Genomic DNA, 24237 nt, shown 5'->3' on the forward strand with positions numbered 1-24237 from the left:
GATGGGTAAACTCCAGAGTCAGGTGGGAGCTGGGTCTAGCAATGGTTCTCAATGAGAGGCTTCTGGAAATGTGAGAGGTTTTCTAGTCTTGTAGTGGCTGGGAACTTCCACTGGTGCTCAGCACTCTAGGGCCCTGGATCACAAATGCCCTACAATATCAGGCAGTCCCTGCACCAAGAACTGCCCACCCCAGACACCGCTAGCACACTCCTGTGAAACACCACGGGAAGAGCACCAAGCTGAAAATTAGGATACAGAACAGCTTTCAGTTTACTAATTACATGACCTTGAGTGAAACACTTGAGTTTTCTGTTCCTCCATTCCCTCAACTGCAGAGGATGCCTGCCCTTCCATTATCCTACAGTACTGTTGGGAGAAGAAAAGGTGTGAGAAAGCCCTTGTTAACCATCAGGTACCATGCAAACTCCAGTGTGTTATTTCCAGACAGCCAGGAGGTCTCTGCCCTCTGCTCCCACTACTGGGGTTTGACAGGTGTGAGTTGGTGATGCTGGATGATAGTTTCTGCTCCAAGGACCCAAATTTTCTAGTTGAAGGACACTCAGGTCAAGGCTTGACAGGGAGATTGAGAAGCTGATTTCTGCACCTCCTCCATGCCACCTTTCTCCACACCGCCTAATCAGTACTATGGCCGAGACGATCTGACTCCTATACCCATGGCTCAATCGGTTCCAAAGTCAGGGAAGATTGAAGTGGAGTGAATGACAGTCACTCCCATGACCACAGCCATTGTTCCCATCACCCGGGCCATAATAACCTGCTGGTGGGCTCTCTCTTCCACTGTGTGGGCTCCTGGAGACAGATGCCATTCCACGATGCTTGGTATCCACTAGGAGGGAGTGCATTGCCAAGCCCTTTCCTAGGGCTCCGTACATGTTTCTCCATTCATTAGTTTATTTAGAGGTGCTAGTTCATTAGTGTTGGATGAGGTTGCCCCAGGAGGCTGAAGAAAGGAGAGAAGGTATAGATAACCCTATGCCTGGGGAATTCTGGGATGCCAGGTGCTTGGTCAAACCCAGCATCTTCTCCAGCCAGCTGCCCACTCCAAGTCAGGAGTGTCAGGTCCCCCCCAGAGAAGGACAGAGAGCCGTCACCTTCTCCTGCATAAGGTCCTGGCACATGACAGAGATCACAGGTGTGGGCTCCTCAGCCTTACTGTCTGTCACATGCTCTGCAGACAGGGGACCTCAGGGAGCCTGGATGGCAGCCTTCAAAAGGGGCTGGGGATAGAGATGCACCAGGGATAAGCAACAGAAACTGAGAAATGAAATTAATGCCATTCACCATATGAGTGCTCATTAGCAAATCAGTCTCAGCTTGACCTCTAGTCTCCTGAGTCCCAAGACAAATTGGGGCCCTGACAGGCCCTCTAGGACCTCCCTCATACCCATGTCCTCATGAGATCCTTAGAGTTACTTTCAGATACTAACCCACTTGTTCTGGGAGACCTCTCTCTACTGAGGCTGGAGAAAGCCAGGACAGGGGTAAAGCATGGCTCAGAGGGTGAAGGCAGAAGCTGCTGCTCCCACCCTCCACCAACACCAGAAAGCCCCAGCTGCTTCCCCAGCCTCCACACCCGAGGCCCACTCAGGGATGTACATTTGTGACAGGCCCGTTTATGTCCACAGCAACACATACCCACAAGGAGGCCACTCCTGGCCAACCAGCCCTCATCTCCAATGGGAGCACAGCCAGCTTTCCCTGATTCACCTGAAGTTGAGACACCGCCGAGCTCTCTGGGGGCTGCAGGTCAGCAGGTTCCACCCCCATGGCCCAAGACTTTTCCCTCTGCCTGGTCCTCAGGCTCCAGCCTGCCCAGTGCTCTGTGGATGCTCCCTGGCACCAGGGGCCTTGTAGTTGGGGTTCTTCTTACCATTCCTTCCTATCCTCCGAATGAACACAGCCAAAGCAGGTGCTGGGACCTTGTGAAGGAGGCAGGTGGCCCAGGAGTTATGCGGATCCCAGCTCTGAGTTCTGGAGGCATGAGTTCAGGGGGAAGAATGTGGGTCTCAGGATGTGGAAAAGGCTAGAAAAGCCTGAAGAACTCCATGGGAAGAGCATTCTAACTTAGAGAGCTGGTACAGCCTGGAGCACTGTCGACATTCATTGCTAGTCAAATCCCTTCTTCAAGCTTTTAGAGCTGTAACTATGATAAAACCCACAGGGGACCCCTTACCCTACAAAACACAGTCCTAAAAGCCAACCTCCTGGGCCTTGCCCTGCCCTCTGCCATCTTCCTACAACAAAAACACCACAGGACAGAGGTCATCTGGGACTGAGTTCTCACTTCACAGGGCTTCCGGGAGTGTCAGACTCCATGACAAGAGAGAACTCCAGAGTTCATCTTGTTCATCCTCCACCTCTAGGCAGGAAGGGAACAAGAAAACCAACCCAACAGCCTTGTAAATGGGTTGAGGAAGAGCTGAGTTTGCAAATGGTGCCATCGGGGCAACACAGAGCCTGGCCTGGCCGATGTTGCATGAAACACGTGTGGTCTGAGCCAACTCCAAATGAATCGTAACAGGAGGGTGGGAGCAAAGGAACTCAGGTATCTGCCAAATCAAAGGAAACTGATACTGTGCATTAAACGCCAGCCTGGCCTTTTTCAGACTGGCTGGAGAGACAGCCCCAGCCCAGTGCAGAGTTTCTGGTCTCCTCCTTTCTACTCTTGGCCCTGAACTTGCCTGTAACTTGAAAGGGCTAATTAAAGCCAAAAGAAAAATCAAAAGGTTGTTATCTGGCTCCATTACTCCCCGTCCCGGCATTAGCCTGTCTTGCAAAGCTGTTTTCCCTCTGTTCTCTCTAAGGCTACCACACGGTGTTAGGACCTGCAGCTCTGCAGACTTCCATGATGAACTTGGCTTTTTGTATTGTGGCAGGAAGCAAGGGCAGCACGAACACTTGCCCACGAGCAGCCAGACGGACCCCTGCAGCTGACTTTTCTCCCAAGAGCATCGCCCAAAAAGTCAGGGTTTTAAGTAAGTTTTCTACAGGAAACTGTCAGAGATTGCCAACCCCTCTGGTCTCAAAAGAACTAGTTGTTGTTTAGTAAGTGCACAGCATAAACTTGCCATCTTCTGACATAGGCCTGCATATGTGTGCATGCTCATGGGGAATTTATTACATGTATGCATGTGTGGGTGTCCTGCAGGCAAGGGGGATCCTCTTCAATTGCTGGCTCTGTTACTCACTCCTAAGATGTGTGACCTTGGGCAATTCATTCACCTTGCTGAGTCTTAAGGTGCTCAATGCAAAATGAAGTTTTAGGCCAAGGCTCTCAAAAGGCCTTCTCAACACCAACAATCTAATACATCTCACCACAGACCCATGTTTGAGTGTCTAATAGACACGTCCAGCACAGCCTCTGTCATTAGCTGCCTTCGTTTGGGAGCAGTCCATACCCCTGCAAGTTCATAGCCCTGTCTCATGGACTCTCTTAAGTGGCTCCACTACTGCCCCAAACAAAGGGCTCCAGGAGGCATTCCCAAAGGTTAAGTCACCTGCCAGGAAGGCTCAGTAGATACAGTGGAGTCCCCTCCATTCTCTGGTCTGGCTCTGATTTGTCAACTTTTTGCTTCCCTGCTGCGTCCATAGCACCTCTCCTATTTCCTTTGTGACATCAGGGAACTCCTGGCTTTTCAAGACCTCCAAGAAGAGAAGACATCGCTTAGTTTCAGCCGGCCCAGTGCCTGGAAGACTTGACAGTGGAAAACAGCTTAAGCCTAATGCCAGGGCACTATCTTTCTCCTCTCTCTTCCCTATCTCCAACCCAAATCCCAAAGACCAGAGTGATGGCCTCTCCACACTCTGGCTGGGGAGGGTGCCAGTCCCCACTGAGATCTGCCTGGCACATAGTTATACTTTATGAAAGGAAATTTACACTTCTTTAAACAACCAAAATACATTTCCTAATATGGAACTCCATCAAAGTTTAAGGAGTCAAGAATCACATCAGTATGGATGTGTACTTCTGTCCGATGGATACATTTTCATTTCTTCTTCTCCCCAAATTAAAATTATAGAATTGATGTTCTCAAACTAGGTTCATAATCTCTAAAATGCACAGTTATAAAAGGAAAAGCACAAGAACACAGAAGATGCTGATAGCTGAGCCTTCCAAGTCACCCAAAGAATAATTGTGAAAAAACACGACCATTGTGAAGAGGAACAGTCAAGCCACAAGAAGGTGGATGCTTTTCATGGTGGGGCACACGTGAGCTAGGCTGCGACAGGCAGGAGTCTGTGTCCCCCGCTTCACCTGGGGTCACCCAGCAAGGCCATACCCACCAGCCATGTGAAGACCCCTAAGCCAACCCTTCTCCTGCTCTCCCTCTGGCTCCCCGCAGCTCTCCCATCATCCCATGCTGCTCTCGGGCTGCTTCCTGACTTTCTCACATGTCTCTTCCAAGGCACTGTGCACACAGAAGATGCTCAATAAACACGATTTGTCCCTTCCCATCCCTTTTCTAAGTTAGCTTTGCTTTCTCTATGTGTTCGCTGCACTCTTACCTGACTGTGCTCTCATTTTAGCATTTCCTAAAGACATACAAAGGGCTAAAAACACACCTCTCCTGAAATTCTATATCTACCCCAATGTAGGATGACTCCTCACATTCTCTTCTCCCTCTACCCTATGGTTTTATTCTAAGCTCCCAGGAAAGTTATTTGCAGGCTTGGTGAGTACAAAGGGTGTGTATGCGTCTTGCACTACAGCACACTGTGATCTAGACTCCAGCCATGCCCAGTCCCTATGACATCCATTTGACAAAATTCCTACCTATTTCTAGCACTCCCCGTCATAACCAGTGAGCCAATATGGGGCAAAGAAAAGTACTCTGATGGGAATTTATGTTTCAGCTCCCACTCTGACTCTTATACATTCAATGTCATAGTTGCAGGATATTTAGTAACACTCTGGGTCCAATGAGACTCAGAGGGGATGGGATATACTCGCTTCATCTGCAAAAGGGGAAGGATGATACACACCCCATGGGGGCTACAAGGCTGGGGTTCTCATCCTACACTCCTGACCATCCCAGCCCGCAGCCCTCCCTGGACTCACCGCACTGCTGCAGGGGATGTCCTTCACCTTGAGCCAGGCCAGGTCCAGCGTGCCCTCGCCCCGGTAACAAGACTGCAGCCGCTCCTTAATGCGGTCATTGATCTGCTTCAAGATGAAGATGCACAGGGCCGACTCATCCAGGGATTTCATTTTCCGCTTCTGGCCCTTGGAAAAGACGGTGAAGAGCAGGTCATCATCTGGATGGACTCCAAGGGTCCTGCCAAGCACGGCCCCCGCTTTGGACAGATAGGCAGCCTGCAGCAGGCGATACTCCACCCCACTGCGCTCACAGCCAATGGGCACCTCTACATAGGAGTTGAAGGCTGTGTCCTCCTTGCAAAGCCTCACGAGCTTGGATGTGTACACCTGCTCCTTGGTGGTGGAGCCTGGTGGAGACACCATCTCAGGTTGGAGGGTCAAAAAGTAGACAAAATTGCCACTGCTAAAACCATAGACATAGTAGATATCAAAATCAGGGATGATGGTGAAGGTGTCCGAAGGGATCTTAATCATCGAGGCCACAAACTCATCATGGAAGACGTACGCGAACATGCCATCTGCCTCAGAGTTCTTGGTCAGTTTCCGGCTGGAGATGGTGGGAAAATACTCGGGCTTCCCATCCACTGCCGTGGCAATGAACAGCTTGTCATCCAGGTTGCTGTAGGAGACGATCACTCCAAAGACCGAGCCGCTCTCGTTGACACCTGACAGATAGTGCTCCTTCTTATGATAAGGCTCCCCCAGCTTGAAGAGGTCCTCCAGCCTCAGCAGCTTGCAGATGCCTTGGTATAGGCTCCCACAGGCAATCAGCCTGTTCTCCTTGTAGTCTATGAGGAGCATCTTGTTGACATTGTTGGTGGTGGTCAGGGGCTCATTACAGGTCTGGACAATGCGGGGTGGGTAACACTTGGGGTTGTCCTCGTCCGGCCCTGTCTCATGCGTCACCAAGACCTTCAGGTCACTGGAGAGCTTGTAAATCCGATTGACAGCCCCCAAGTAAATGTGTCCTGTCCTTTCATCCACCACCAGGTGATTGAAACCCTCGGCGGGCTCCCCTCGGAATGTGACAAATGACCGCTGCTTCTGGGACAGCGGGGCTGGCTGCCGGGTGAGCAGAGTGGAGGAGCCCATGCCCACCATGAGGAGGTGGGAGAGCAGGCAGGTCCAGTTCCAGGGCATGGCTTTCATGGCAGAGGCGGGTCCCAGCGGCACAGCAGCACTCAGGCACCGTCGTCCCCTTCGAGGGCCAGGACTCAGCAATGCAGTCTCCCCTACTGGAGAAAGGGAAGACTATGAGCTGGATAACAACGCCAGTGGCTTCATTTCACCCCACAGCTTGTCTGCCTGGACTTTCAAAATGTTCTGAACACACTGAGCAGAACTGCACTGGCGGGGGGTGCTGGAGGCTGACTGAGTCAACCCCCACCACAGGCATGTGACACAGTCAGAGCCAGGTGGCAGTGGCCCCAGGAGGACACATCAGTAATGATAATGGTGGTGATGATAATGACATGATAATAATAGCAGTGATGATGATGATGATAATGATCAACAGCCATTATCTACTGAGTGCCTGAATTTGTGTCAGACACTGTCCAGCACTGTCACCCGGGTCAGGTGCCACCAGCAGGCAGCATCCACAAAGACTGGCTGGAGGAGAAGAGGGAGGGAGGGAGGGAGGAAGGGCAGGAGGCGGGGCTGCCTGCACTAGCTGCAAGCTTTGTCCGGTGTTCCCCACAGTAGGCCTCTGCACACAGTTTCTCCATCTCCAGGCTCTGTGAACCACCTCCTGCTGGACCCCATCTGGCCGTAGAGGTGGTAACAGGGACCTCACTATTGCTATCCCCCCATACTACATCGCCCCTTAAAGAGCCACACTTTTATGAATAGCCCCTTTATTAACCTTTTCTCAAAGGACCAAATTTGTGTGTGCTGTCTATTACCTGCTGGCACCCTGACTGGTAGACCTCCGAAGTACATCCTATTGTAGCCACATTTTATAGCTAAGGAAAGCAAGCTTACGGGAGTCATGTAACTTGCACAGCTATAAGTGGTAGAGGTAGCTCCAAATATGAGTAGTTTAAATGTGTGCAGGTTCGCAATCTTAACTGCTAAAGCATCTCAGTTCACCCCAGCCTTGCACAGGTGGGGCTGTACCGTGGTCTCTGTCCCATGCAGCAGAAGAGTTAAGGTTGATCCCTTCTTGGGGGCTGTCCATTACAGCCACTGCCTCCAGTTCTCTGTGTCTGTACCTACTACTGCAGGAGAAACTTTCCTCTATGCCTCCTCTGCTGGATGAAGAGGCCAAATTAAAAACCCACATCCTCAATCTCTTCACACTGCAGCGGCGACCAGGTCCTCTGGGTTCGCTGCCCAACCCTGAGCCCTAATGTCATTTTAACAAGGCAGATCTTGGCTTCCTCCCCTAGCAGGACCTCCTCTGAGAGGTTTTCATTAAAGGGAGAAAAAAAATGCTTTAAGAAGTGGTCAAGCAAATAAATAAACAAATAAATACAAAACTCCCCGAGGAACAAGATCACCTCCCATTCTGAGGGTCTCTTTCTATTCAAGATGCTTCCTGCATGTGTTCCCATTGGACAGCTTTATGTTTCTTCCAGTTTGGGAGAATTCAGGGCAGGAATTGCCAACATTCTATCTGGGGGCATCTCAGCTCTGTGGAATTTTTCTCATTCACCCCCAAACACCTCAAAAGTGGAGAATGAGAAGAGGTAGATCACTAAGCAATAGAAAATTCCCCAGCAGGGAGCAAACACTAGGTTAGGTGGAAACCAAGAGAAGAAGGAAGAAAACCAAATAAAGACTTTGCATTGACAGCCAGCATCCTAATGAAAAGCACAGGTCTTCTCCAGTCAATATCAGAGGAGGAAGACTGGTTAGTGGAACACACCACAACCAAGAGCAGTGCTGCAAGCCAAGGGCCTTCATTCATTCACCCATGTGGCAAATGTTTGCTCAGAACACACATAAAATGTGCAAGATGCTGTTGGGCCCAAGGATCGGATCCTCAAAGAACGCGTAGTCAAATCAGGCCGATACCACCAGAACCTGAACTGATGCGCATGACGAAAAGTCACATGGCATACAAAAGAGTGCTTTGAAAGTTCCTAGGGGGAAGACTTCTAACTTGGGGTGAGAGAGGGCAAGAAGCAGGCTGCAGGAGGCCTTGGGGAGGGCATGGAATTTGGGCTGAGCTGTGAGCTTCGAGAAGACAGGCAGAGCACAAAGGGAAAGGCCTTCTAGGGGAGGGGTCTACATAGCAGAAGCGTGGGCACATCACATGAGGGTGTGTAAAACGAAGAGTACGTCTGGAGAACATAGTCCGTGAATGGATCAGTTGGAAGATGAGGCTGAAAAGAGAGAGCTTCAGCCTTACCAGGATGTCACTGGGAAGTTGAGACTGAAATGCACAGTGTTGAAGACAGAAATGACATGGTAGAGGAAAAGAGCAAAGGCCCCCAGAGAGGAGCCTCTCCCATTCCATTTAGCCTTAGCCTTTGCAGAAGGAGAGTTTGGAGCTGAGGTTCTGTGAACTCCACAGGGCAGGGCTGGGTCTGTGTTGCTCATTAACACATTCACAGCTGGACATATAGAGGAGGCTCAACAACTGTTTCTTGACTGGCAGAAAGAAGGGCTGGAAGCATAGAGGAATATCAATATCTGTGGAGCATTCACTGTACCCCAGAGCCCATGCAAATATTTTCACATAGCTTGGCTCACACAATCCTCACCACTGTTCCCTGGGGTCAGAATTGTCTTATTCCTATTTCAGATGAGGAAACTTTAGCTCTGCAAGGACGCTGGTTAAGATGTGGCAGAACTGGGTTTGAAGTCCAGGTTTCAATCACTGCAAAATTCATACTTTTCTAGAAATGCACAATTCCAGAGCCCAGAAGATAGAGCAATTAGAAGCCCTTGTTAACTCTTGTAAGCCCCAAACAGAAATCCTGGGATATCACCTACCAGTATCAGGAGAAAAACAAAGTCCTCTCTGACCTTCAGGGCCTAAGCTGGTAGATAACACCGATCAGGTGAGTTCTGTGGTTTACCTCTGAAAGTATTAATGACTGTAAAGCAGCAGCTGCACAGAGCCTTTGCCCAGCACAGTTAAGTGCTTAGAAAATGAGAGTTGCTGTCATTGTTATCGTTAGCAAGATTAAAATAGGATTAGAAAGATTAGGATTATGATAATGAGATGGTACCTGGTGGTACATCTCAAGATGAGTGATGAAGAGTCAAGATGGTTCACCTTGAATTGCTTATGCAAATTCAAATATCAAAGAAGAATCTATAAGTTTTTCATCTGAAAGAGATAATCCAGTTTAGTGATTCCCAATCCCTGATTTTAGAGACAAGGAAGTTGAAATCCAAGAGGTCAGATGGAATTGCAAGAGGTCACACATTGAGTTGAAAACAGTGTAAGATTGGGTCTCACACTGTCAACCCCATGCTCTTTCCACCACCCCGGCCTCTCTTGTGACTTTATGTGAACTCACTCCAGCAGCTGCTTCCAGCCTTTGTCTGAAAGAGACTGCTCTTTGGGCACCATATGCTCTGCTGGCTAACAGGGCTCTCAAAACATCTCTGCCAACAACCAAATTCCAGCAGGGCTGATAATCCCCCTTCCAGACAGGCAGGTGCAGGTCGGGGCTCAGCCACCAACTTTTCTGAGGAGGGAACTTCGCACAGTCTCTGTATCACAACCTGCCATATGCTAGGGAAAGTGTGCCTACCCCACGACCTGCCTTACTGTACACACACATGGACCCATGGCCAATCAACAGCTCTCTAGTCTGCAAGAGGCGAGATGAAGAATCCTATAATTATGAATTTACTGAGCAGAAAGGTGTCATGGCTCATTCTGTATCTTCTATTAGGCACTGAAAGGAGACACAGTTATGCATCTCAAACACTTATCACCCTCATCTGGGGACGGTGAGATTACTATACCCAGAGATGAGGGGGGCCTACAGAAACAATAACGTGCACTGGGAATAACCAGCCTTTCATTTTACACACCAAGAAAGGGACTGATTAGAAAACAAATAAGAGAGAAATGGAAGAGAAAAGGGGAAAATAAGGATGTGAGCTCCAGCTTGCCTCACCAAAGACCCCACGAGGAACCACCACAGAGGTGACACGCCGTCCAGCTTGGGACCCACAGATATGCAGAGCCACCAGGCCCCTGTCTCCCTGAGCTGTCTAAGGCTGCTCCAATCTGGCAAAGCAAGACTTTCCAGGGGGGTTTCCCTTCCAGGATGTCAATTCTTGTAAGCGGTAATCCCAACCTAGGAAACCCCCACCCCAATTTCAGAGCCTACCCACCATTTTGCTCTCAAGTCACCATTTAGCTAGTTTCAAAACCAAGTATTGGAAATTACATTCAGCCCAACTCTGATTCTTAAAGGCAAGTAATGGGACCAAATAACCTTCACAATTGCTCCGAAGGATTCACCGAACTACGTAGAGTGGGTAAGAAGGCAGAACTGAAAGACCCCCAAACCCAACCCAAACACGCTATAGTTTTCCCTTCTTTGAAATCAGATTTTAATTTTGAGTAGTCTCGGGGGAGATGGGACTCATTTATAGAAGCTGATCATTTTGATTAAAGAAATTGGGGCTGTCTTTGTTTTAGGCATCAAGTTTCAAAGAACTGAAACTAATTTTCGTGAAATAGCTCCATCCTCTCAGATTCCTGAGTGGTAGAGAGGAAAGTTATTATAGAGTCATTTAAAATAGCAATTACCCTGTGAAATTACTTTAGAGTTTACGAAGTGTTTTCATGGATATTACCTTGTTCTGAATATCTTGTTCATGACAACCCTGTTAGGTAGATGAGGTATTTATAAGTATGCCCTCTTTATAGATAAGGAAACCGAGGCATGAACAGGTACAGGTCTTGGCTGAGGTCACACACAGTCACGTTGGGCATTGGAGAGCGCAGCTCTTCAGGCCTCACTCAGTTATTCACAATATATTCCCCGGCCCCTTGGACAGAGTCCTGGTCCTCAGACCTTTTGCTATGGGGTAATAGGATTCTCAGAAAGTGTGCCCTAGGATGGCATTTCAAAATTCATGTCACAACACACCATGAATTAGGTGAGTCACAGGTGGTTTTTGTTTTTGTTTTTGTTTTGTTTTTGAGATGGAGTCACCCTCTGTCGCCCAGGCTAGAGTGCAGTGGCACAATCTAGGCTCCCTGCAACTTCTGCCTCCCAGGGGTTCAAGTGATTCTCCTGCCTCAGCCTCCCAAGTAGCTGGGATTACAGGTGCCCACCACCATGCCTGGCTAATTTTTGTACTTTTAGTAGAGATGGGGTTTCACCATGTTGGGTCAGGCTGGTCTTGAAGTCCTGACCTCAAGTGATCTCCCTGCCTCGGCCTCCCAAAGTGCTGGGATTATGGGCATGAGCCACCGTACCTGGCCAGGTGCTCTTCTTAATGAAATAAAATAGAAGGGAAAATACTAGTATGTCACATAGAAAAGATAAGCACTGTTTGGTGAGACTTTTTTTTTTTTTTTTTGAGACACAGTCTCCCTCTGTTGCCCAGGCTAGAGTGCAGTGGCGCGATCTCAGCTCACTGCAAGCTCCACCTCCCAGGTTCACACCATTCTCCTGCCTCAGCCTCCCCCAGTAGCTGGGACTACAGGTGCCTGCCACCATGCTCGGCTAATTTTTTGTATTTTTAGTAGAGACGGGGTTTCACCATGTTAGCCAGGATGGTCTCGATCTCCTGACCTCATGGTCCACCTGCCTCGGCCTCCCAAAGTGCGGGGATTACAGGCGTGAGCCACTGCACCTGGCTGGTGAGACTTTCGTTTTACCCACTATATAGCAAACTACGTATTGAGTGTGATGTAAATATGTGTGATGTAACTGGGTCCCTAGGATGGTTAATTTTATTTGTCAACTTGGCTGGGCTACGATGCCCAGATAGTTGGTCAAACATTATTCTGGAAGTTTCTGGGAGGGTGTCTTGGGATAAGAGTGGACTTTGAGTAAAGCAGACTGCCCTCTATAATGTGGGTGGGCCTCATCCAATCAGTTGAAGGTCATGAATAGAATAAAAGACTGGCCTTCTCTGAGCAAGAGGGAACTCTACCAGCAGATGGCCTTTGGACTTGGGTACAACATTGGCTCTCCCATCTACAGGCCTACCCTACAGATTTTGAACTTGGTGCCTCCAAAATTGTGTGAGCCAATTCCTTAAATCAATCTGTCTCTACGCACACACACAAACACACACACACACATATCCTCTTGGTTCTATTTTCTTTGAAGAAGCCCAATTAATATAGTCATGGTCAAAAAAATTTGAAACACACTTTCAGACACGTTGCATACCTGTTGTTTTTGCTGTCATTCATTTATCCTCCGGGCATCTGTGCCTTTGCCCAAACACTTCTGCTGGAATTGACTCCACCTCTGGTTCAAAGCCTGAGCCACTCAGCACAGAACACGGGTGGGCAGGGTGTAGTGATCGGCTCAGGAATGAGAAACTGGTTAAATCAGGTCTCCGACAAGCAACAGGCTTTGGATAGGGATACTGGGGGAGAAAGTTCTAGCCTTCCACCAGATGTGACCTTGGAGAGGCAAGAGCCTAAGAACCGCTGGTGCCATCTTGTAATCACAGGGGTGGGAGCAGGGGACAGGAGGCTGGAAGAATGAAGCCAAAGTACTGAGAAGAGCAGAACTAAGCCAAAGGATAGAGAGTACTGGGTCCCAGGCCTGGCGACATCCTATAAATGTCTCCATTGTGTCCACTGAAGCCAGCTCTATGCCTGTACTTTCCAGTTATGTGAGTCAAAAAAAAAAAATTCCCCTTTTGCAGAAGCCAGTTTGGGTTCTGTTTTCTGGCACTTGCTGATGTAAGAATCCTAACCCATACACAGAAAAATCCCAAAGAGTACAGTGTCTCCCAAAACAACCTCTCTAATAGACTATTATTCCACGGGATCAAGTGAGCAAGCCAAACAGATCTGTGCCTTCCACTGCCCACAGAGATAAACTATGGTTTTACAGACAGCAAGGCATATTCCCAGGTGATGTTCAAATATGTGTGCATGTGTATGTACCAACTTTCAGAAGCAAACACAACACTTCCCTGTCTGCTGAGCATTTGCCGTAGGAGCTGCACCAGCAGAGATCTTGGGAAGTCTTCACCAATTCATGCTTCCGGGCCCTGAGTTAGACTCATTGTTCAAATGAAACCTTCTCTGATCAAGCCACTGGTCTAAGATGCCCCAACTATATATTAGTGCAGGAACCAGTGCCACCAGTCTCACATTTTACAAACTCTGTTATATTTGTCCATTGATGCTGTCTCCTAGTCTAAAAATATGAGCTCCTCGAGGACAAGGATTATATATTGCCCCTCTTTTCTCTAGTTCCAAGCTCAGAGCCTGAAACACAGTAGGTGTATAATAGATGTTTGGAAACACATGAATGAATGAATGAATGAATGAATGAATGCATGCATGCATGCATGCTCCGTAGCAGAGTATATGAGATGGCAGTGGGTATCACATACGGCTAAAGTACAAAGTAAATCTTGGTGGTTCAAGTAAATCTTTGAGCCTGTCAATTCAAACAGGGACCAACCTAAAAAACTGGTTGTACCCTGTTCTAAACAAGGGCTTATAAATACTTAACATACTCCATTGTGTCCTTTTATTTATTTATTTATTTATTTATTTATTTATTTATTTATATTTAAAGGTAAAGCTCTTTTTTTCTTATTTTTATTAGGACATGAGTTCAAATGCATCAGAGAAACTACATCTTTCGTATATGATTTACGGAGACCAACCGGTCCACCAGCTGGAATATCATAAAAAGTTGTCTTGTGTTAGCAAATTGGACTTTGAGAACCACTATCCTATGCAGCAAAGGAAATCAGTATGGACCTGGTTGAATAGAAGAAGCTGAGCCTGAAAATAAAATTGCAGCATGGAAAACAGACAACAACAGAAAACAGCCACAATGCAGGAGATGTCAGTTGCTAGAAGTCAGCATGCACTCCTGTATTCAGCCAACAACTATTGATGGAGCACATACCACATGAGGAGTTTTGGACTGGGTGCAAAGGATAGATACATTCCAGAGCAAAAAACAGTGTCCCTTCCTGGAGCGGTGACTCATGCCTTAATCCCAGCACTTTGGGAGGCTGAGGCAGGCGGATCACTTGAGGTCAGGAGTTTGAGACCAGCCTAGCCAATATAGTGAAACCCTGTCTCTACTAAAAAAAAAATTAGCTGGGCATGGTGGCACATGCCTGTAGTCCCAGCTACTCAAGTATCACTTGAGCTCAGGAGGCAGAGGTTGCAGCTGTGAGCCGAGATCATGCCACTGCACTCCAACCTGGGTGACAGAGCAAGACTCTATTTCAAACAAACAAACAAAAAACAAAAAAACAAAACCAGTGTCCCTGCTCTCCAGGGGCTGAGGGTCTTCTAGAGGCCCCTCCAGCTGTCCCACTGGCAAGCTCTGCAGATCCTCCCCTTCCCAGCCTCTATTAGAAACCCAGAACTTCCTACAACACTGTACAACAGGTCATTTCATCTCAATTGTGCAGGTGGATTGGGAACAGGAAGCTAACTTTTCTTTTTTTTTTTTTTTGAGACAGAGTCTCGCTGTCGCCCAGGCTGGAGTGCAATGGTGCGATCTCGGCTCACTGCAGGCTCTGCCCCCCGGGGTTCACGCCATTCTCCTGCCTCAGCCTCCCGAGTAGCTGGCGCTACTACAGGCGCCTACCACCTCACCCAGCTAATTTTTTGTATTTGTAGTAGAGACGGGGTTTCACTGTTTTAGCCAGGATGGTCTCGATCTCCTGACCTCGTGATCCGCCTGCCTCGGCCTCCCAATGTGCTGGGATTACAGGCGTGAGCCACCACGCCCGGCCAGGAAGCTAACTTTTCACAAATAACATGGGCTTCCCTATGCGTGAGGCTGCTGGTATGAAGTCAGTGAGAGGCGGCCACCAGTGATGGATGACATTTCCCAGCCTCTCCATTTCCACACGGTATCCAGGTGTGACTGTGTGAATAGCAAGGTCATGGTGACATTTCCACGCCAAAGCAGGGAAGAAATAAGTGTGTCTTCTCTACAGTTTCTTTCACCACCCAGCTGGATAAAGAGGACCCTGAAGCCCTATAGGATGGTGGAGCCTCAAGATGTAAGATTCATGCACCAACCAGGAACATCAGACAAGAAAGAAATCTTTACTGTGATAATACTGAAACTGTGGATTTGTGTGTGACAACAGTTAACCTCACCCTAACTCACAGGCAGAAACACAGCAAGCTCACTGCATCTCAGAGCTGGGATTCAAACCTAATGCTGGGGGGCTCCAGGTCTCTGTTCTTTGTGGTACATCAGGCTCTGGCCCTAGGAAGAGTTCTCTTTAGATGTCAGCAGCCCCCTCCCTTGTTTCCAAAGCCAGATTGCAAGTGACTAAGCCCAGAGAGAGGAGACGGCCAAGCTAACATATACAGGATAGAGAAATCTTCCTGCTCAATGGCCATTTCCAAGTTTGGGGCCCAGGGAGGTAAGTGTGTGTGCAGCTGAGGGCAGTGAGGGAGTTGGGGAGCAGCAAGAGGCCTCATTCCCATTTCATCTAAGAAACTTCAAACACTCATTGATCCCTGCAAACAAAATGGACACATGCTATTTGTAGATTTCTACTCCAATTTGTAATCCGTGCATTCAAAATAGCATCTTCAGTAAGATCGGTATTTTTTCATGTCTGCATTTTTTTTACTTTAAACTCTCGGTTTCTAGAAGTGGGAGCCATGAATTATTTTACATCTTTCCATGGAGAATTCTATTTACACCCATCTAGGGCCCAATCATGCAGCTCGCTACAGTCTGGGGCCCGTGACAGACAACTGACCCCATGTACTTGGCCACCTCACTGCAGCTCCATCTGTCCCAGCCTTCAATGTCCCCCTGCCCCTTTTTGCTGGCTATATCAGAAATGCATGTCTCATTCATCAAAGGAAAAAGCCAGAGGGTAGGGTTGACACAGCAAAACCCACCACTATCACTAGGGGGAAAAGTCAAGTCAAAGCAACTGTCTTCCCAAGAGACGGTCACTGCTGGCTTTCGGCAGTCTCAGTGTGGGTGGGGCCTCATGGGGTCAGCTCAGCCACAACCCAGCCTTAATCCAGGAAGCAGCAGTCCAGCAGGGGCCATGGGAGCCCTCCTTCCAGTGTACTTCCCTCTGCCTCTGCTTCTCTTCTGAGAGATGGGAACTGTGAAATTGATGACTGGTGGGAGGGCTGGAGAAAAGTATAAAAGATGGGGAAGAGGGAGCGATGGAGGGCCAGGCACTGATGTAGAGTCTTGGCGCCGCCAGGCAACCAGCCCGGTCCCAGGGAAATCCAGCACCAAGCTCAGCTACACAGGGCTTCCTTCATCCTTACTTCCTAGTTTATTAAAAGGGGCTGAGGAGAAGTGATTACCATGGACAGAGCCTTTGGACCCAGCCTGGAAGAAGCCTCTGCAGGAGGCTGAGCCTGTGAGCCTCTCCATTCAGAGATCAGGTCCCAGCTGGACCTCTGAGGCGTTTATACATGGTTTCCACACCCTCCTTCCTTTCCCTCCCCCAGGCCTCATTGTCCTTGGCCTGGAGGGTGTTCCCTCAGGGTACAAAACCACCTCTCCCTGGCCAAGTCTGCCGTTCCCAGCAGAGTGGAGCAGGAGCTCCAGCCGAGGCCCAGGCAGCCCCATGTGAAACTCTCCATTACCAAGTGGAGATCGCCTTGAGATTCCAGGCACTGTGCCTTGGGGCGGGGGAGTCGCTAAGCAATGGCTTTCTTTACTCCAAGTGTGGCAGCGAGGCTTTAAAAACACAGCATTCTCAATAGGATCCTGGCTTGGGGAGGATAGAATCCTAAACTTCTTTCCAGCATCTCACTTAAAGAAACAGGCCAGCCAGGAATTTGGAGTCAGATGCCCCAGCTGGAGTTGGTGTCAAGACCTGCTCTGCAAAATGGCACAGCCTGGCACCTATGTGGCCACTGTCTCCTACCCAGCCCATGAGGAATACTCTATCCAGGGTCTGTCCAGGGGTACTGGCTCCTGGTCTTCAAAGGGGATCCACTGGCCTCTGAGTGCGCAGAAATGGGGGGGACACCATGGGAAGTTGCTAAGCTGTAGCAAAGGGAGACTTGCTGTCACTTCTGCTGCCCCAAGACCTGAGTGGACATAGGGGCCACAGAAAAGGGGCTTGGGGGTCACCACAGTCTGGGGATAGTCACCTCTCCAGGAATCCCTGTCTCGTGCATGTGGCCTGAGGCTTGCCCAGCTGACATTTTCATCAGGAGAGGAGGCTCACTGCATCCCTGCCTGCCACTCTAACCTACACTCCCCGTAGCCTCTCTAGCTGCTCTGGCCTGGCCCCAGCAGGCAAAGCCACATTCAGTGGCCTTCACCCAAATGAGCTCCTTGCTCTCCTTTCATGGTCAAGGGAAGAAGTGGGATGTTCTTAGCTCGCAGCCAATCATGCATCAGCCAGTGTCACCCATAAAAGCCTCCTCTAAGAATTGCCACGGCCAAGGATACTATTGGCATCAGGTCATTCTAACCAGACACGTCCTGCTAAGTGACAGCCCTTCTTTCTTGTTGCCTCAGTTTCCCCATCTGTAAAATGGTGTTTCTGGAAATAGGATGGGGAAGAGAGATCACCCAGTTTCTTCTTGTGCTAAATTCAGAAGTGAGAGTGAAATGTTGTAGGCTTCACAGAACACAGGCTATCATTGAGGTTGGGAAGTTTCCACAAACAGCCTTTGTGGAGGTGCAGGGCAGAGCCACGTGATGTGATGATTACAACACCCAGGGGTGGTGTTCACTGGGTGACAAAAAGCTGGTACTGAAGTTTCTCTCCAAAGACTCTTTGCATCTTTGCTTAAGTTGCCTTTTTAGCTGCCTGAATCTAGATTGTGGGGAGCCTCAGGAATGCCTGCCAGGGTTGAATTCCACAGCCTGCCCTCAGAGAACTCGGGATACTCATCTGTTAAGTGGATGTAAGTCACACTCTTTGGAGTCTATTTTCTCCCTTAGATAAAAAGGACCAAGCACATTCTTAACATCTCAGGTGTTGGTCCATTTCACTGAGCCTGACAAGCAAGTTGATCTTTCTGGGAAAGGCCTTTGCTTCTTCCGGCCTCTGAGGACCTCAGTCCACAGCAGGAGGCCAGCAGGAGGCCTCCAAGCATTGCAACTCCCCCGCCCACCCAAGGGCTTAATTTAGACCCCTCAACAGGTTGACTCTGCCAGCATGATCTGACCCATTTCATTTCCTACCTGTAGCAAGTAAGAAAAAGAAATGGAAATATTCCCTTCCACAGACTGGTGTGAAATCTCTAGCTAGACTTTTCTAACTGTAAAAACAGTCAGTGAGTTTAGAAATGATAATACATGCAAGGTTTTGGAAAAACAGAGCCGAGAGTCCATACACTCAGATCCTTGGACCTCAGCATCTCTCCGGCCGCCCCTCCACTCCTAAAAGGCCTGATCACCCCCACCAGCCCCTGTCACAGCCGCCCCAACAGCTCAGCCACCCACCTTCTGGCCCCATAGAGTCTTTACTCGAGGAAGCCCATAATCCCACCAAACATTGGCACTGTGGGGGAGCAGGCTATTTGGGGCTCACTCAGCCAAATGACAGTGCTTCTGTTGTCACCAACATCTAGTGGGAGCGCCTCACTCCAGGACCCTTTTGTCCCTCTACCCCCTCTCTTCTTTCTCAATTCCCCGGAAAATCAGGAAGTGAACAGTTGTCTCCCTTGCTGGTCTATATTCATGTAATTAGTGCTATTTAATTCCACGATGAGCCAAAGCTCATAAAATACAAAACATATTTCAGCTGTGTGCCGAAAATCTTGGCAGAAATCTCCGCTGCAGCCGGAAGCTGAACGGAGCTATATTTGCTCCTTAAAAAAAAAAAAAAAAAAATTCAGAATGACGGCAACAAAGTTTTGGGGCCAGGCACTACTACCTGATAATATGTAAGGGGGTAGCAGAATAGAGGATTTTAGGACATAAAGTTTGGAAATAATCTCTATCACCATGACAACACTAAATTTAAGAAATATTTAGTATTGATCAAGTAACAAGTGTAATATATAGTGCACATGCCAGAAGAACATGTCATACATAGTAAAGAGGTTGTTTTGGTCCCACTCATTCCTTACTCCCAAGAATTAACATGTGCTTTAAGGGTTTGGGTCCCAGTCTCCGAGTCATCCTGCCTTTCCCACTGGGCACACGCCTGTGAATCAAATGGCCAAGGAGATGTGCAGTTTCTGGCAATGATTCCAAATTAACTAACACATCCCCATCTCCCAGCTCTTTTTCCCCTGACCCCTGGACTGTGATGAAACCTCACCCTATCTCTGTGTTTGTGCCAGCAACACCTGGGCAAGGAACAGGAAGTCTCATCCCCTTACTCCCCAACTTCACAAAGCCAGACACAGAAGGGTGAAGCACCGGGGACACCATCCTCTCAGGTGCCCATGACTGTAAAGTAGATGTGTCCTCAGTAAGCCGACCTCTACCTCTGAAATCAGCACCAGGCCCTCTTGCCAGTGCTCCTGACATAACAGGTTCCCTCCCACGGCACCCCTATGACTTGGTCATGCCCTCTTCCTTTTTCAGGTGACAGGAATACAGAAAGGAGCATGTTGGTGGAGGGCCCAAGGCAGGGCCTGACACAGGGGGGATTCATGTTGGATGCTACTGACATCCCCCTTTCAGGACCTGCTCTGAAGCTGTGTCCATGGGGAAAGAGAGGCCAGGAGGTGGGCTGGGGTGTGATAAAGGGTCAGATCCGCTGCAAGACCCAGGAGGCCTTTCAGTAGACTCGGTAGCTCTTCTGAATCCACTCTGTGGATCAGCTCCACGGACACAGACACCGCATGCTCCATGCAGAGGGGACAACACCTGCCAGCTCCCACTGCCCTCCTACTCTTATGCCACCCAAAACTCCATCATCAACACAACCATCACCACCTCTCATTGGTGGAACGCTTTGCCTTCTCTAAGCTCCTTCACAGGCAATAAACCACTCATGGCTCCAAACATATATGACCACCCCAACCCAACCCATTAGGATTATTGCCAAGGCATGACTTTGGGTATCAGAGAATCTCATTAACTTTCCCAAAGTCATGCCTTTCCTCTCTCTACGCCTCGGGTCTTCTGTTGAGCCAATACTTTCCTAATAAACGCAAAAGCTGGCTGGGTGTGGTGACTCATGCCTGTAATCTCAGCACTTTAGGATGCCAAGGCAGCCAGACTGCTTGAGCCCAGGAGTTCGAGATTAGCCTGGGCAATTTGGTGAAACCCCATCTCTATAAAAAACACAAAAATTGGCCAGGCATGGTGGCACATACCTGCATTTCCGGCTACTCAGGAGGCTAAGGCAGGAAGATCACTTGTGCCCAGGAGGCAGAGGTTGCAGCGAGCTGAGATCGTGCCACTGCACTCCAGCCTGGGTGGCAGAGGGAGACTCTCAAAATAAATAAATGAACAAACCCCAAAGCCACTCACCAGAGTCATCACTGGGGATTGTATAGCAAAAGTGGGAAGGGAAATTTGTCTAGAAGGCCCATGATAAATGCACAGATGTTAACTGGGAAGAGAGAAAAGCCTTCTGACCTGTTCTGGCCTGTCACCTTGATAGGCCTTGATAGCTTGTGCACAATGGAGCTCAAGGAGGTGGCACCATTGGGCAAGCTCTCAGGGGCCAAGGGCTAGTCTGAAGAAGCTAACCAGCAGGCAGGGAAGATGGCACATGTCTTCATGCATTCGTTCACCAACACTTATTCAGCTCCCTAGACTCTACACCGGGAACCTACATTCTGGGGGTGCAGCAATGAGTAAGACAACAAGGTTTTTGGTCTCGTGGAGTTTACATTTAATAGGGAGGACACACAATAAACAAGAAAAATAACTATTTTCAGATAGTGTTAAAACCTAAAAGAAAAAAGAAGCAGGGGTTGCTGGTAATGATGGAAACGAGGGGGTGGAAAAGAGGGACTTAGTCACACCTCCTTGATTTTTGGATTGAGGGTCTGGGTGCGTGCTGGTGCCATTTAACTGATATGGGGAAATCAGGGCAGAGGAGCAGAGAAGACAAGAGTTCTTTTTAGGATGTCAAGGGTGAGGTTGTCTAGAGGGCCCACCTGGCCCAGGTTGATGCTCAAGAGAACAATCAAGGGAGGTGACTCACAGAGAACCACACTGTGTGTTCTGCAGAAGGCATCTCATGTACATGCTCCCAGGAGGATGCTAATGTCATCCCTATTCTCTGGATGAGAAGCTGATTCTCAATAACTAAAATGAAGTGAGGCTAAGACAACCTAACCCTGCAATAAGCCCCATAGAGATGGGGGCCTTGTAACTGTGATGGCTCATGGGTAGATGCAGAGATTGTACCAAGGGTCCTTGGCTGGAAGAAGGGGATGTCAGTGAAAGAATTTTACTGAGGAACCTAGAATTCGATGCTTATTTTTTGTGAAGGAAGAACTACCACAGCAAACTGGATTTTACCAAAGGGAAATTACAGATGCTTATGCAGTACAGGCTACTTTATAAACTTCATAAATTCCCAACCAAAGTTAATAACATTAAAGGACTGAAAATGGAAAAGGGGAAACAGCATTGATCATATACTTCTTAGCAAGGAGCCCTCTCTTCTCTCAAGTCATAAAGAGTGTCCTGGGTGCCCCGTTATATAAACCAGTGAAGGTCTAAAGGCCAGTCTGAAGGAAATTAGGCTGAAATCAAAATAATTCAGACTAAGGGCAAGACTTTTTTTTTTTTTTTTTTTTTTGAGATGGAGTCTCACTCTGTCGCCCAGGCTGGAGTGTAGTGGCATGATTTCGGCTCACTACAACCTCTGCCTCCTGGGTTCACGCCATTCTCTGGCCTCAGCCTCCTGAGTAGCTAGGACTACAGGTGCCCACCACCACGCCCAGCTAATTTTTTATATTTTTAGTAGAGACGGGGCTTCACTGTGTTAGCCAGGATGGTCTCGATCTCCTGACCTCGTAATCTGCCCGCCTCGGCCTCCCAAAGTGCTGGGATTACAGGCGTGAGCCACTGCACCCAACAAGACTATTTTTTAAAAAACATATTAACATGCTTAAAACTCATGATAGAATATAAAGTTACAATTTTCACAATTTTTAAGCATACAGTTCAGTGGCATTAAGTATATCCATGTCATGGTGCAGCCATCACTGCCATCCAGAGCCATTTCATCTTCCCAAACCGAAACCCTGTACCCATCAAATACCAACTCCCCATCCCCTCACCCCCCAGCCCCTGGCAACCTCCATTCTACTTTCTATGTCTATGAATTTAACTATCCTACGTATGTCATATGAGTAGGATCATTTAGTATTTTTCCTTTGTGTCTGGCTGCTTTCACCTAGCTTAATGTCCTCAAGGTTCATTCATGTGGTAACATGTAGACAACATGGTGTTTTTTGTTTTGTTTTTTGTTTTTTTGAGAGACACGATCTCACTGTCGCTGAGGCTGGAGTGCAGTGGCATAATCACGGCTCACTGCAGCCTCTAACTCTTGGGTTCAAACAATCCTCCCACCTCAGCCTTCTGGGTAGCTGGGATGACAGACACAGGCTGCTACACCTGGCTAATTTTTTAAATTTTTGTATAGTTGAATCTCAGTATATTACCCAGGCTGGTCTCAAATTCCTGGACTCCAACAATCCTCCCACCTCAGTCTCACAAAATGCTGGGATTATAGGCATGAAAGATGGTTTTTAATAAAGATCCATTTTGCGGGGGCATCAGAAACTTCTGGGTTTTAAGTAACTCCGGTTTACAGTTGCCAGTTCATGGACACAGGAGAGAAAGGGAAGACCTAGAGAAAACGTGTGAACAAATGCCTTATTGGGTGAAAACATGTCCCTTTCACCAACCTGCATCTCCAGACCCATAGGATTATAATAATATAGCACTGAGAAGAATACCAGTCCCTCCCAAGGCTCTGCCTTGAAAGGGTCCCCTATTAAGCAAGTATGAGCAACACTGCACCACCCTCCTGGGGAGCCATGATGCATGTCAGCTCACTAAAAGTCCTGAGAGGTGGTGCTTTGATAAGCAAACCCATGGAAGGTTTGTGAACCAGGGTTTCTCAAACTTGTTTGACCAAGGAAGCTTTTCTTGCTTAACCCCTATTATGACCTCTGGGAACACTGTTCCATGGTACACACCTTGGGAAATACTGGCATGTTGGTTTCCATTCCTCAAAGCACTTTCATATCTATTTTCTCACTGAGTCTTTATTAAAACCCTGTCAAGTAAATTGAGAAACTTAAAGCAATTTGCTTCACTTATTGAAATGAAAACCCAAGCTCTCAAGATTTAGTTCTGGAAGGAAAACCTCTAGGTGAGGAGAAGCAACGGGAGCAAGTGGTATAGACTGCACTCCTTGATATTCCCTTCCCACCGAAGGCTCATGCATGGAACACACTGCATCCTCCATCACCATGGCCCCATGGAGACATAGCAGCCCTCCTGTTAATCTCCTGGCAGATGCCTGCATGCCTGTGACAACTGCCTTCTCCTGATCTGCTTAGCACAGATGAGAGAGGCCACAATTTTCTCTGATTATAAGAAATCTGACAGGAAAACAAATGTAGAGAAAGGAGGAAGGATAAAATGAGTCTATCTCAACAAAGTGTAGGTTTCAGTTTCATCCCCTCCTAGTTCATTCCCAGACTCAAAGGCCCCGCCAACCCTCACACCCAAATTGCTGATTTGACTTCTAAGGTGAAGTTAATGGCTCACTTCCTTGCTGCCTGTAGTGCATGTACTCCTGGTGCCCCTGTAGGGGCTACTGTTTTATTTGGGGATAATGACTCTTCTGTCCTGCCCTATGGGGTAAGGCTATGCTTGTGAGGGTTGGACATGGCTTCTCAAGAAGGTGAACAATTTACAGTGGCAGTCATCCAGGTGGCTCTCAAATAGATCACTAGGACTGATGGCACACCTTCACAGGTAGGACAGGGACCTCTCATCCCTCTTTGGTGCATAGTCTTCATGCCTAAACTTTAAGGGGTCTTGAGGGTCTGGCTAGTGGTCAAAGAGACCCTGCCCCATGGT

At 48.3% G+C, this 24237-nt stretch overlaps 1 protein-coding gene across 3 annotated transcripts in view; it reads right to left on the reverse strand.

Moving 5' to 3' along the window:
- PLXNA4 (plexin A4) overlaps window positions 1-24237 on the reverse strand; it is a 457885-nt gene that overhangs the window by 380330 nt on the left and 53318 nt on the right. For all 3 annotated transcript variants that reach the window (XM_030825648.1, XM_030825649.1, XM_003261349.3), the window contains exon 2: window positions 5081-6354. In XM_030825648.1, coding sequence (XP_030681508.1) covers window positions 5081-6268 — 1188 coding nt within the window. In that variant the 5' untranslated portion in view covers window positions 6269-6354. The remainder of the gene's footprint in view (window positions 1-5080; window positions 6355-24237) is intronic.

Source organism: Nomascus leucogenys, chromosome 13 (assembly GCF_006542625.1).
Source record: "Nomascus leucogenys isolate Asia chromosome 13, Asia_NLE_v1, whole genome shotgun sequence".
NCBI classification, from domain to species: Eukaryota; Metazoa; Chordata; class Mammalia; order Primates; family Hylobatidae; genus Nomascus; species Nomascus leucogenys.